At 58.7% G+C, this 14,399-nt stretch overlaps 1 protein-coding gene across 1 annotated transcript in view; it reads right to left on the bottom strand.

Moving 5' to 3' along the window:
- The window catches only part of LOC144940781 (protein kinase C alpha type-like), an 87,766-nt gene that overhangs the window by 24,919 nt on the left and 48,448 nt on the right, over positions 1-14,399 (bottom strand). Inside the window, 8 exon segments of the mRNA XM_078867182.1 lie at positions 2,707-2,769; positions 2,939-3,030; positions 4,141-4,314; positions 4,944-5,089; positions 6,367-6,407; positions 9,991-10,092; positions 10,428-10,468; positions 10,470-10,562. Coding sequence (XP_078723308.1) covers positions 2,707-2,769; positions 2,939-3,030; positions 4,141-4,314; positions 4,944-5,089; positions 6,367-6,407; positions 9,991-10,092; positions 10,428-10,468; positions 10,470-10,562 — 752 coding nt within the window.

The following is a 14,399-nucleotide window of genomic DNA, read 5'->3' as shown; positions in this document are numbered from 1 at the left end:
CTCTCTGTGTGAGTCTGTGGCTCTGTGTGAGTCTGTGGCTCTCTGTGTGAGTCTGTGTCTCTCTGTGTGAGTCTGTGTCTCTCTGTGTGAGTCTGTCTCTCTGTGTGAGTCTGTCTCTCTGTGTGAGTCTGTGGCTCTCTGTGTGGATCTGTGTCTCTCCGTGTGAGTCTGTAGCTCTCTGTGCGAGTCTGTCTCTCTGTGCGAGTCTGTGGCTCTCTGTGTGAGTGTGTGGCTCTCTGTGTGAACCTGTGGCTCTCTGTGTGAGTCTGTGGCTCTCTGTGTGAACCTGTGGCTCTCTGTGTGAGTCTGTGGCTCTCTGTGCGAGTCTGTGGCTCTCTGTGCGAGTCTGTGGCTCTCTGTGTGAGTCTGTGGCTCTGTGTGAGTCTGTGGCTCTCTGTGCGAGTCTGTGGCTCTCTGTGCGAGTCTGTGGCTCTCTGTGTGAACCTGTGGCTCTCTGTGTGAACCTGTGGCTCTCTGTGCGAGTCTGTGGCTCTATGTGCGAGTCTGTGGCTCTCTGTGTGAACCTGTGGCTCTCTGTGTGAGCCTGTGGCTCTCTGTGTGAGTCTGTGGCTCTCTGTGTGAACCTGTGGCTCTCTGTGCGAGTCTGTGGCTCTCTGTGTGAACCTGTGGCTCTCTGTGTGAACCTGTGGCTCTCTGTGCGAGTCTGTGGCTCTCTGTGCGAGTCTGTGGCTCTCTGTGTGAGTCTGTGGCTCTCCGTGTCAGTCTGTGGCTCTCTGTGCGAGTCTGTGGCTCTCTGTGTGAACCTGTGGCTCTCTGTGTGAGTCTGTGGCTCTCTGTGCGAGTCTGTGGCTCTCTGTGTGAACCTGTGGCTCTCTGTGTGAACCTGTGGCTCTCTGTGTGAGTCTGTGGCTCTCTGTGTGAACCTGTGGCTCTCTGTGTGAACCTGTGGCTCTCTGTGTGAACCTGTGGCTCTCTGTGCGAGTTTGTGGCTCTCTGTGCGAGTCTGTGGCTCTCTGTGTGAACCTGTGGCTCTCTGTGCGAGTCTGTGGCTCTCTGTGCGAGTCTGTGGCTCTCTGTGTGAACCTGTGGCTCTCTGTGTGAACCTGTGGCTCTCTGTGCGAGTCTGTGGCTCTCTGTGTGAACCTGTGGCTCTCTGTGTGAGTCTGTGGCTCTCTGTGCGAGTCTGTGGCTCTCTGTGCGAGTCTGTGGCTCTCTGTGTGAGTATGTGGCTCTCTGTGCGAGTCTGTGGCTCTCTGTGCGAGTCTGTGGCTCTCTGTGTGAACCTGTGGCTCTCTGTGTGAGTCTGTGGCTCTCTGTGCGAGTCTGTGGCTCTCTGTGCGAGTCTGTGGCTCTCTGTGCGAGTCTGTGGCTCTCTGTGCGAGTCTGTGGCTCTCTGTGTGAACCTGTGGCTCTCTGTGTGAACCTGTGGCTCTCTGTGTGAACCTGTGGCTCTCTGTGTGAGTCTGTGGCTCTCTGTGCGAGTCTGTGGCTCTCTGTGTGAACCTGTGGCTCTCTGTGTGAACCTGTGGCTCTCTGTGTGAACCTGTGGCTCTCTGTGTGAACCTGTGGCTCTCTGTGTGAGTCTGTGGCTCTCTGTGTGAGTCTGTGGCTCTCTGTGCGAGTCTGTGGCTCTCTGTGTGAACCTGTGGCTCTCTGTGTGAACCTGTGGCTCTCTGTGTGAACCTGTGGCTCTCTGTGTGAGTCTGTGGCTCTCTGTGCGAGTCTGTGGCTCTCTGTGTGAACCTGTGGCTCTCTGTGTGAACCTGTGGCTCTCTGTGTGAACCTGTGGCTCTCTGTGTGAGTCTGTGGCTCTCTGTGTGAGTCTGTGGCTCTCTGTGCGAGTCTGTGGCTCTCTGTGTGAACCTGTGGCTCTCTGTGTGAACCTGTGGCTCTCTGTGTGAACCTGTGGCTCTCTGTGTGAGTCTGTGGCTCTCTGTGTGAGTCTGTGGCTCTCTGTGCGAGTCTGTGGCTCTCTGTGTGAACCTGTGGCTCTCTGTGTGAACCTGTGGCTCTCTGTGTGAGTCTGTGGCTCTCTGTGCGAGTCTGTGGCTCTCTGTGTGAACCTGTGGCTCTCTGTGTGAACCTGTGGCTCTCTGTGTGAACCTGTGGCTCTCTGTGTGAGTCTGTGGCTCTCTGTGCGAGTCTGTGGCTCTCTGTGTGAACCTGTGGCTCTCTGTGTGAACCTGTGGCTCTCTGTGTAAACCTGTGGCTCTCTGTGTGAGTCTGTGGCTCTCTGTGTGAGTCTGTGGCTCTCTGTGTGAACCTGTGGCTCTCTGTGTGAACCTGTGGCTCTCTGTGAGCGATTTCCGAGCGCACGCGTTGTTCACACAGCTGATATCCACACGATAGAGGAGATGATGGTGGTGATGGGGGATGGGGAGGGGGGGTCACAGGGGTAGGCCCAGTGGGGACACAGTCACGATCCTTAGCAAGGCTGAGATAATTAGTGAGACCGAGATCATTAACGAGGCCATGATAATTAGCGCGGATGAGATCATTAGTGTTGCTGAGAAAATAAGACCCAGGTTAAGATCACTCGAGTAACGAGAGTGGCGGTGATGATTTTTTAATAATGTATGATGACGATGATGATGACGACGATGAAGACACTGCTGACGATGATGACAACGGTGATGACAATCTTGATGCTAAAGCTGCTGCTGCTGCTGCTGATGAGCATGATGATGATGATCCCAATAAATGATGCTTCGTGATGCTGATTGTGATTATGACGACGATTTGCACCTGTAAATGATGCGTTTGCTGTGGAGGTAGAAAAGTCCGATCGCGATCTCTCCTGCATAGAACCTGTCCCACACAACACGGGGCAACACGAAGCAACATGGAGCAACACGTGGCGTGACGTGGCATCACGTGGTACAGCGTGGCACGGCGTGACGTGGCATCACGTGGTACAGCGTGGCACGGCGTGACGTGGCATCACGTGGTACGGCGTGGAGCGGCGTGCTGTGCTCACACTGCGTGCGGCTCCTTGAACTTGCTCAGCTGCTGGATCTGGAACATGAGGTCACCCCCCGTGATGTACTCCATCACGAAGTACAGCCGGTCCTGAGCACACGGGTGAGTGGGTGGGTGAGTAAAAGTGAGCGGACGAGATGGTGAGAGAATGTGCGTGTATTTACTATTTGTCTTTACCAGGTAGAGACCACTGGGCTGTGTAGCTCTTTTATAGAAGCTACCTGGCCACAAATGATAGCTGAACAAAGTGGTGTATCGTGTGGGCATTGATGGCAGGCAAATACTGTCAACGCATGTTGATTCTAAATGTGGAGGCGAAAAACTGGAAGACCCGCAGGAAAATCCACACAACCGCAAAGTGAGAGAGTCATGCAAACTCCAAATATACAGCAGCAGGCGTCAGGGTCAGGATCAAACCCAAGACCTCCTGTATACCGGGCGAGGTCGTTCAGCTCCTGGTCCACCATAAATCGCAGATGCAGATAGCTGCTGCACAGATGTTCAATTAAAAACTCTGCAGTGTATGACTGTGGGCATCCAGAACAGACCGTGCAACGACACAGCGCCCGATCCACAAACACGAAGGGAGACATCACAGCGATGTGCTCCACTACTCCCCACGCGGTTGTCTGAGCTTGACCAACTTTTGTGTGAATTCGTATTTGGTGTTCTGCATCTAGCATCGGCCATACGAAAGAATGAAGGAAATGTGTCAGTTTTTTGCCAGATAGAAGGGTAAAAGCCAATTATCATATTTTTTACTGGTTAATGAGGTTCCAATGGTGTAGATGCTTGCCCCGAGCTCTCATACTCTGATGGTGCATTGTCTTTGAGTTGTGCGCCTTTTGGCGTCATCTGGTCCAACCCATGTGAGACTAGGCTCTAAGGAAAGCTGTCTCGGGTGTGGACCAATCAACTTCAAGGACAGTGCACATTATCAGAGTTATGTTTTTTGTTTGCATTATGGCTGCAGGTATTGTGGTCTATGCAAACATGACTCCTTGTAAAACAAAGGTGTCAGTTTTGTTGCCAGATAGAAGGGTAAAAAAACTATTATCAGAAATGAAGAGAGTTACAATCTCGCCACCGAGTCTTTGCGCGCGCGCGTGTCTGCGCTAGCGAGGCCGGCGGGTTCGTGAGCGGGCGATCGAGCGAATGGGCGGGCGGGCGGGCGGGCGGGCGAGGAGCGAAGCCTCTCACCACGGTCTGGAAGCAGGAGTGCAGCTGGGTGAGGAAGGGCGGCTTGTCGGAGAGCGCCAGCACACGCTTCTCCACCAGCGTGCACTCCACGTCGTCGTCCTGGATCACGATGTCCTTCTTCAGGATCTTGATGGCGTACAGCTCCTCGGTGCCCTTGCGCTCCGCCAGCATCACCTGGCGACATCGCCATCGCGTCACCGTCACCGCGTCATCGCCATCGCGTCACCTCCATCGTTATCGCCGTCTGCCATCGCCGCATCGCGTAACGTCCGACGCTGCAATCGATCACCGCCATCACCACCTCGCGTCGGGTTGTGTTGGCGGTGGTGGAGAGGGCAAGGTATGGGAGGGGGGGTACGGTGGTGGTGGTGGTGGTGGTGGAGGAGGCACGATGTGGGAGTGGTGGCACGGTGATGGTGGTGGTGGAGGGGGGCACGCACGGTGTGGGAGGGGGGGCACGGTGGTGGTGGTGGTGGTGGAGGGGGGCACGGTGTGGGAGGGGGGGCACGGTGGTGGTGGTGGTGGTGGAGGGGGGCACGGTGTGGGAGGGGGGGCACGGTGGTGGTGGTGGTGGTGGAGGGGGCCACGGTGTGGGAGTGGTGGCACGGTGGTGGTGGTGGTGGCGGAGGGGGGCACGGTGTGGGAGTGGTGGCACGGTGGTGGTGGTGGTGGCGGAGGGGGGCACGGTGTGGGAGTGGTGGCACGGTGGTGGTGGTGGTGGTGGAGGGGGGCACGGTGTGGGAGTGGTGGCACGGTGGTGGTGGTGGTGGAGGGGGGCACGCACGGTGTGGGAGGGGGGGCACCTTGCCGAAACTGCCTTTGCCGAGCACGGTGAGGAAGGTGAAGTCGGGCAGCCGTAGCTTGTGGAGGCCTCCCACGGACGGCGACGGAGATCGATCGGACTCGGGGGTGGCGATGGGGGGGGTGATGACCCCCCCCCATGGGGCCCCTGCCACCCAGGTGGGCCCTCTGTGGGGTATCAGGGTCACGGGGTCACAAGGTCACGGGGTCACCATATCACAACATGTATGGGTCTATGAGTCTCTGTATGGGTCTCTGTCTGGGTCTATGGGTCACCCTATTAGTCTACGGGTTTTCTCTGTGGGTCTATGGGTCTCTGCGTGATTCTGAGGATCTCTGCGTAGGTCTGCTGGTCTCCGACCTCCACAACCCTGCTCGTTGCATCTTCTCTCCTCTTCACAACATCCTTCTCATCTCAGAATCTCCCCCTCCCCACCACCCCTCGTTACAATGGCCCCCTCTCTCCTCCGTCTCTCGCCGCGGATATACCACAGCCGCTGTTCCCTGCGTGGTTTACCGCAAGCCCCCCCCCCCCCCCCCCCCGAGGCCTCCACCCCCCCCCCGCACTGACGTGACCTTTAGTCACCGCGTGACCTTTAGTCACCGCGTGACCTTTACGCGTACAGCACGGCGCTGAACACAAACGCGGAGGGTCAGCGGCTGGGGGTTATTTTTGTTTGTTTGTTTGTCTGGCAACGAAATGTCCTGGGCTCCTCTTTAACCCTCGAGACGTTCGTCAACAGCGCCGTGCTCGCGGCCTTAAAAGGGTTTGGGGGGCAAGTGGACACAGGTTCCCCAAGCCCCCCCCCCCCCCAAAGCCCCCCACTCCACCCCCTCGCTTCATGCGGTGGGAGTCAGTAGCAGCAGTGGCAGTAGATGCGGTGCGAAATAAATTGCGCAACAGAGCGCAACGGCACGAGGAGACGGCTGCCTGCCGAGCAGCGCTCGCAGTACACGCAGTACGCACACAGTACACACGCAGTACACACAGTACACACGTAGTACACACACAGTACACACAGTACACGTAGTACACACGCAGTACACGCAGTATGCACACAGTACACACACAGTACACACACAGTATGCACACAGTACACACACAGTACACACACAGTACACGCAGTACACACACGCAGTACACACACACAGTACACACAGTACACACAGGACACACACAGGACAAACACAGTACACGCAGTACACACAGTACACATGCAGTACACACAGAGTACGCATGCAGTACACACACAGTACACACACAGTACACACACAGTACACAGCACATGCAGTACCCCCCCCCCTCTACCACCACCCTCTACCACCCCCCCTCTACCACCACCCCCCCCCCTCTACCACCACCCCCTTCTACCACCACCCCCCCTCTACCACCCCCCCTCTACCACCACCCCCCGTCGTGCCAACATCTCGCGCGCTCCAGGAGGTGGAATGGAACCACGAACCGGTGACCTCTGCGTCGCGAGCCGGAGGTCGGCGCGCTGACCTCTACCCCACGACGGGGCATCATTATTATAATTCGCCGTGGAAATTGTCGAATCGTGCTACCACGTATCGCACCGTGGGGAGAGTGGGGGATGGGTGGGAGGGGGGGGTGGAAGGGGTCTGGGGGCGTTCGAGGCGCTCAGAGCGAGTGTCTGAAAGGCGCCGTGATGATGGTGAGTTGAACTCGAGCGATGCGCTAACTCGAGTGGGCCCTGGGGGTCATCGAGAAGACATTGGGCGCAGCTGTTAGACACGCGCGCACGTGAACGCGCACGCACGCGCACACACACACACACACACGCGCACACACACACACACGCGCACACACACACACACGCGCACACACACGCGCGCGCACACACACACACATCCCCCGTATAGCCGTAACAGGGGCTGTAGGGTCAAGTGCTGTTAGCGAGCACCTATGAAGGCCGGCACAGCACACGAGGGGGTGTGTGGCCAACACCACGCCCGGCCGCCTTTGTCTCCCTAGTGGCGATGTTTACACATCGCACCAGGTACTCATTTGAGGCTGAGTCGACCTAGGGGAGATGCTCGTCACTGATGTTGGCCGTGAGCAGGAATCGAACCCGGGTCGCCAGGTTTGTAGCGCAGCGCGCTAACCACTACACTACCGCTACCCACACGCGCACACACACACGCACACACACACACGCGCACACACACACACGCACACGCGCACACACACACATACTCACGAGCACACACACCTACACTCACGAGCACACACACCTACACTCACGAGCACACACACACGAGCACACACACCTACACACACGAGCACACACACCTACACACACGAGCACACACGCACACACACACGAGCACACACACACGCACACACACACACGCACACACACACACACACGAGCACACACGCGCACACACACAATTACACACGCGCGCACACACACGCACGCACACACACGAGCACACACGCACACACTCACGAGCACACACACGCGCGCACACACACACGCACACACACACACGCGCACACACACACACACGCACACATGCACACACACATACTCACGAGCACACACACCTACACACACGAGCACACACGCACACACACACGCGCGCACACACACGAGCACACACGCACACACTCACGAGCACACACACACACGCACACACACGCACACACACACGAGCACACACACACACACACACGCACACACACACACGCACCCGTTAACGGGCTGTTGGGGCAAAGCGCTGTAAGCGAGTAGCTCCTACGAAGGCCATGAGGAGGGAGGGTGGCATGACCAGCGCACGCGAATACACAAAGACAAAGGCAGCCCTCACGCCGTATAGCCTTAACAGACTGTCGGGACAAGTGCTGTTAGCGAGCGCCTATGAATACACACGCGCACGTGCGCGCATGCGCCGCACCAGGTACTCATTTCAGGCTGAGTCGACCTAGGGTAGGCCCAGGACCGGTTCAGATAATCGTCACTGATGTTGGCCGTGAGTGGGAATCGAACCTGGGTCGCCAGGTTCATAGCGCAGCGCGCTAACCGCTCCACCACCGCTCCCCACGGCACGGTTGGAACACACCCACACAAAGACAAAGATCCCCCCTATAGCCTTTAACAGACTGCTCGGGCAAGTGCTATTAGCGAGCACCTATGATGGCCGCCACAACACACGAGTGGGTAATGTGGCGAGCGGAACGCTCAGCCGCCTTTGTCTTCCCATTCTTGATGTTTACGCACCGCCCCAGTTACTCGTTTAAGGCTGAGTCGACATAGGGGAGGCCCAGGACCGGTCCAAATATTCGCCACTCATTTTGGGCTTGCGAACGGGAATCAAACTCGGGTCGCTCACCACTGCGCCACGGATACAAGACAAAGATAAAGATCCCCCGTATAGCCTTAACAGACTGTAGGGGCAAGTGCTGTTAGCGAGCACCTATGAAGGCCAGAACGGTACACGAGGGGGTGGGTGGCCAGCACCACGCCCGACCGCCTTTGTCTCCCCAGTGACGATGTTTACACACCTCACCAGGTACTCATTTGAGGCTGAGTCGACCTAGGGGAGGCCGGGACCGGTTCAGATAATCGTCACTGGTGTTGGCCGTGAGCGGGAATCGAACTCGTGTCGCCGGGTTCGTAGCGCAGCGCGCTAACCGCTACACTACCGCTCCCCACGCCACGGATACACACACACACGCGCACACACACTCTCGCATGAACACACTCTCATGTAACCAAGGCAACGAGCCGTGGGGTTGCCCTGGCAACCAGGGCGTTGCCATGGAGATTGGAGGAGCAGAGCGGCGGGGGGGGGGGGACAGGTGGGTCCCCCCACCCCCTCCTCCCTCCCCATCTCGTGTCCCAGGCAATGCTGCCACCTGCCGTTCACGGACACAAACTGCGTCTGTCTGACTCGCTTGTCTGCACGACTTGAGAATCTCCCGTCTCTCCCATTGGCTGTCTCCCTCGCCGTACATCCACCTATCACATCACTCTTTGGTTCTTTCGGTAAAAGTCACGTATAAAGAGAAGATAATAATACATTAAATACTAGCATACGACGTTTCGATTGCAAACACGAGCAAGCATCATCAGGTATAAATTAAATATAAACACAAATCTAGTATACTTAGAAATGTAATGTAATACAACACAGATAGTCGGCTAACACGACAGTCAACACCATACCCGGTTGATTACGTTCTTCCTGAGAATGCTAAATTTGAGAGAGACAGATAAAACACAGAGCCAGAGACATTTAGACAAACACATAAGCAGAGACCTATCACATCTTCCATCTACCTGCCCTGTCTCCCTGCCTGATTCATCCCGTGCCCGTTCGCCTGCCTGTCCGTCTGCCTGTTCCTCTGTCCGCGTGTCCGCCAGGTTGGGGGTGGTGGTGGGGGGTGGTGGTGGGGGGTGGTGGGGGGGGGTGGTGGTGGTGGCGGGTGGTGGGGGGGTGGTGGGGTGGTGGTGGGGGCGTGGGGGGGTGGTGGGGGTGGTGGTGGGGGTGGTGGTGGGGGGTGGTGGGGGGGTGGTGGGGGTGGTGGGGTGGTGGGAGGTGGTGTGGGGGGGGGTGGTGGGGGGGGTGGGGGGGGGGTGGTGGTGGGGGGGTGGTGGGGGGGGGTGGGGGGTGGTGGTGGGGGGGGTGGTGGGGGGTGGTGGAGGGGGGTGGTGGTGGGGGAGGTGGTGGGGGGGGGTGGTGGGGGGGGGTGGTGGGGGGTGGTGGAGGGGGTGGTGGAGGGGGTGGTGGTGGGGGCGTGGTGGGGGGTGGTGGAGGGGGTGGTGGTTGGGGTGGTGGTGGAGGCGTGGTGGTGGTGGGGGGTGGTGGGGGGGGGGGTGGTGGGGGTGGTGGTGGGGCGTGGTGGGGGGTGGTTGGGGTGGTGGTGGAGGCGTGGTGGTGGAGGCGTGGTGGGGGGGGGGGGTGGTGGGGGTGGTGGGGGTGGTGGGGGTGGTGGGGGGGTGGTGGAGGGGGTGGTGGGGGGGGTGGTGGGGGGTGGTGGTGGTGGGGGGGGTGGTGGGGGGTGGTGGTGGTGGGGGGGGTCACACCTCCATCTTGTCACGCACGAGCGCGCTGTCCTGGGGCTCGTCGTCCGGGATGGGCGCGTTGTAGTACTCGCCCTCCTCCTGGCTCAGCAGCTTGTACCTGCGGCACGCGCACCGTGGTTACCCCGCGTGGTTACCCCTCGTGGTTACACCCGCGTGGTTACCCCGCACGGTTACCCCGCGTGGTTACCCCTCGTGGTTACCCCCTCGTGGTTACCCCGCGCGGTTACCCCGCACGGTTACCCCCACGTGGTTACCCCTCGTGGTTACCCCCTCGTGGTTACCCCGCGCGGTTACCCCGCATGATTACCCCACGTGGTTTACTCCGAGCGGTTACCCCCGGCGCGGTTACGACCGCGCGGTTACCACCGCGCGGTTACCACCGCGCGGTTACCCCCGCGCGGTTATCCCCGCGCGGTTACCCCGCGCGGTTACCAGCCGTTGGCGGGGGACTTTGTGAGCTCGGAGACGCCGAAATGAGAGGGCGCCCATGAAGTCGTTGCGTGACGTCAGGTCCCAGTCCCACACCTCGATGGACAGGCGACGCTCGCGGTCCGCCGCCTCAGCACGCTGAGGGGGGGGCAGGTGGGGGGGGGCAGGTGGGGGGGCAGGTGGGGGGGCAGGGGGGGGGGCAGGGGGGGGGGCAGGTGGGGGGGGGGCAGGTGGGGGGGGGCAGGGGGGGGCAGGTGGGGGGGGGGAAGGTGGGGGGGCAGGTGGGGGGGCAGGGGGGGGGAAGGTGGGGGGGCAGGTGGGGGGGCAGGGGGGGGGGGAAGGTGGGGGGGGGAAGGTGGGGGGGCGGGTGCGGGGAGGCAGGTGGGGGGGCAGGTGGGGGGGCAGGGGGGGGCAGGTGGGGGGGGGGGAATGTGGGGGGGCAGGTGGGGGGGCAGGGGGGGGGAAGGTGGGGGGGCAGGTGGGGGGGGGCAGGTGGGGTGGGGGGCAGGTGGGGGGGGGCAGGTGAGGGGGCAGGTGGGGGCAGGTGGGGGGGGGCGATGTTCGAACAACCACAACAACGATCACAACCACAACGACGATCACAACAACGATCACAACCACCACAACGATCGCGACAACGATCACGAAGGTGACCACAACCGCAACAACGATCACAAACAAAACGACGATCACAACCACAACAACGATCACAACAGCAATCACGACCACAACGATCGCGACAATGATCACGATGGTAACCACAACTGCAACAACGATACCAACAACGATCACAACTGCAACAACAATCACAACCGCAAACAACGATCACAACAACGATCACAACCGCAACAACGATCACAGCCACAGTGGCCGCTCGCTGCACCACCGCTTCGTGGTCGAGTCAGATGGCGGCTTCGGAGATCTGAGGAGGAAAAATATAAACTCCGGTTTCCACTCCTACCACCGCCACTACCACCACTACCACCACATCCACCACAACCACCACTACCACCACAACCGCCACAACCACCAGCGCCACTACCACTACAACCACCACCGCCAATACCACCCTCAATACCACCGCCACTACCACAACCAGCACCACCACCAGTACCACCAGCAGCACCACCAGCACAACAACAACAACAACCGCCATTCACCACTAATTGGCGGTGACGTCACCACGACGCCTGTGCCAGGCTATGTGCACATTGAGGCCACGTGAAGTGTCGAATGCCCGCTGGCAGGAGGTCATGGGGCAGACCCAGGTGCCACGGGTCGACTGAGATGACTGGCTGATACACCATCTGTGCCCCCTACTGTGCCAACTTGCTGTGCTTTAGCCACCCGGCGCTCCACTCGTTGTAGTGAGCGTCGCTCCTCCGCCCTCCGTTGTTGTTGGAGGGCGACTGCCTCCAACTGCCCAGCAGCGTCCTTCACGAGCCTCCTCCACAGAGGCCGATCTTGACACCGCTGATACCAGTCATCGGCAAGTCCACTCAGCTCCACATCCTCTTGTACCACATCACTCCATCTCTTCTCTAGCCCGTGCCGCGCCTGTTTAGCCCCCTCTATCTGGCCGAACAAAAGCTGTTTAGGCATGCGGTGGCTGGGCATGCGGGCTACATGACCCAGCCAACGCAGCCTTGCCTGCCGGAGGAGCTCACCGATGGGACTTTGTCCAGATCTTTCAAGGATTTGTGAGCGAGCTCCTCACACAATCCAGCCTGGTTAAACCCAGGATGGATCGTAGGGCAGGCCAGCCTAAATGTTTCTAACCGGTGAAGATTTTCCATTAGGGGGGTCCACGTTCGCAGGCATAGAGGGCATGACTGTGGCCCAGAAGACCTGAAGCTTCGTGTGGAGCGATAGACCAGGTAGTTTCCACACAGCGTTACGCAACCGATGAAAAGATAATGGCGCTCGACTGATTCGGAGTGAGACCTCTGCTGTCAAACCATAGCCGGTCATGAGCACACTTGTCCCAGGTACAGGAAACTCTCCACTCTTCCCACAACTGTCCCATCATCAATTGGGAGTTGTGGGGGGTGGAGTGTCTGATGGTAGAAAATACCCAGGCAGGTACTTAGTTTTGGTGGGGCTGATGGTAAGGCCCCACCTCTTAGTGGCACACTCCAGGTTCAGCAGCAGCGCCTCCAACTTCCCCTCTGAGTGAGCAGCAATTACCAGATCGGCACACATAACATGGTTGACCAATAGAGAGCTATCCCTTGACCGCACCTAGGCATCGATCAGACTCCCATTGTATCTGTACCAAATGGAAATTCCTCCGGTACAGCCATCGAAGGCTTCACGAACTACGTGGTAAATAATGTGTGAGCCAGAGGACATTCCTGTCGCACCCCAATGTGAACAGGAAATGGCTCCGACTCTCGGCCACGTCGCCTTACCTGAGCCCGTACACCATCATGACGGTCCTTTATCATCGTGAGCAGAGAGTCAGGGACTCTGAAATCTCTAAGAACAACACAGAGCCCAGGCCTACTCATGGTATCATAGGCCTTGACCAGGTCAATAAAGCCGAGATGTAGGTCTTGTTGGAATTCCCTACAACTCTGCTGTAGCAGACGGACAGAAAATATGGCATCTGTGCAGGACCGCCATTTCCTGAAACCACATTGGGGCTCCACAAGCCTCTCCTCAGCGTGCCTGCCAAGGCGGTGTTGAATAATCCTTGCCAGGACCTTTCCCGCACACTGAGGCGTGAGATACCCCTGTAGTTGTTACAGTCGGTACGGTCCCCCTTCTTAAAGAGGGGGACCACAAGGGCATTCTTCCAATCCTGCGTAACCCGTCCAGTGGTCCAGACTGTTATTTTGATGTCATGTAGGGCAGTCTGTGCACAAACTCCACCCTCCCTCAGCATTTCGCTTGGGAGGTCATCTCTGACTGGTGCCTTCCCTGGTCTCAGACTCTGGTTCGCCTTCAGTACTTCCTCAACAGATGGCACCTCAGCCAGCCACTCACAGGGGGTGACTACTTTTTCCAATATTTGAGGCACGGCAGCCTCAGTAGGGTCATCCCCACTTTGTCACACGATGTTTTCCAGGCTGAGGGATTTCCCCTCCCCCAAGACCTCAGAAATGCTCAGAAAATCTGCAAACCTGTTCATGGGGGTCGGAGATTGGATCACCGTTCTTTCCCCTAATGATGGTAATAGGTGCGGCACTACAAGTTACTTTTTTATGGAATTAAAGAGTGATTAGTGATCACGGGCCACTGAGGCAGATTCCATCTCCTCAGCAACCCGCGACCACCACCCATCATTGCAGCGCCTCACAGCTCTCCGAACCTTCGAGCAAAGACTGCGGTAAGCCTCCTCATTCTCTGACGTGGGATGCTATAGACGATGAGAGTGGGCCTGTCGCTTTTTCTCAGCCAGCCTGAACACCTCCTCTGTTAGCCAGGGTCTCTGGGGAGGTCTGGACCACCACCAGCACTACGAGTATCACCACCAGCACCACCAGCACCACCACCACCAGCACCACCAGCACCAACACCATCACCACCACCACCACCACCAGCACCACCAGCACCACCACCAGCACCACCAGCACCACCAGCAGCAGCACCACCAGCACCACCACCAGCACCACCACCAGCACCACCAGCACCACCACCAGCACTACCACCAGCACCACCCCCAGCACCACCAGCACCACCACCACCAGCACCACCAACAGCACCACCAGCACGACCAGCACCTACACCACCACCAGCACCACCACCAGAACCACCAGCACCACCACTAGCACCACCAGCAGCACCACCACTACCACCAGCACCACCAGCACCACCACCAGCACCACCACCACCAGCACCAACACCAGCACCACCACCAGCACCACCACCACCAGCACCAGCACCACCACCACCAGCGCCACCAGCACCACCTACAGCACCACCAACACCACCAGCACCACCTACAGCACCACCAACACCACCACCAGCACC

This window comes from Lampetra fluviatilis, chromosome 23, assembly GCF_964198595.1.
Source record: "Lampetra fluviatilis chromosome 23, kcLamFluv1.1, whole genome shotgun sequence".
NCBI classification, from domain to species: Eukaryota; Metazoa; Chordata; class Hyperoartia; order Petromyzontiformes; family Petromyzontidae; genus Lampetra; species Lampetra fluviatilis.
The sequence above is the reverse complement of the archived record's forward strand: the minus strand, read 5'-3'. Positions and strand labels throughout refer to the sequence as shown.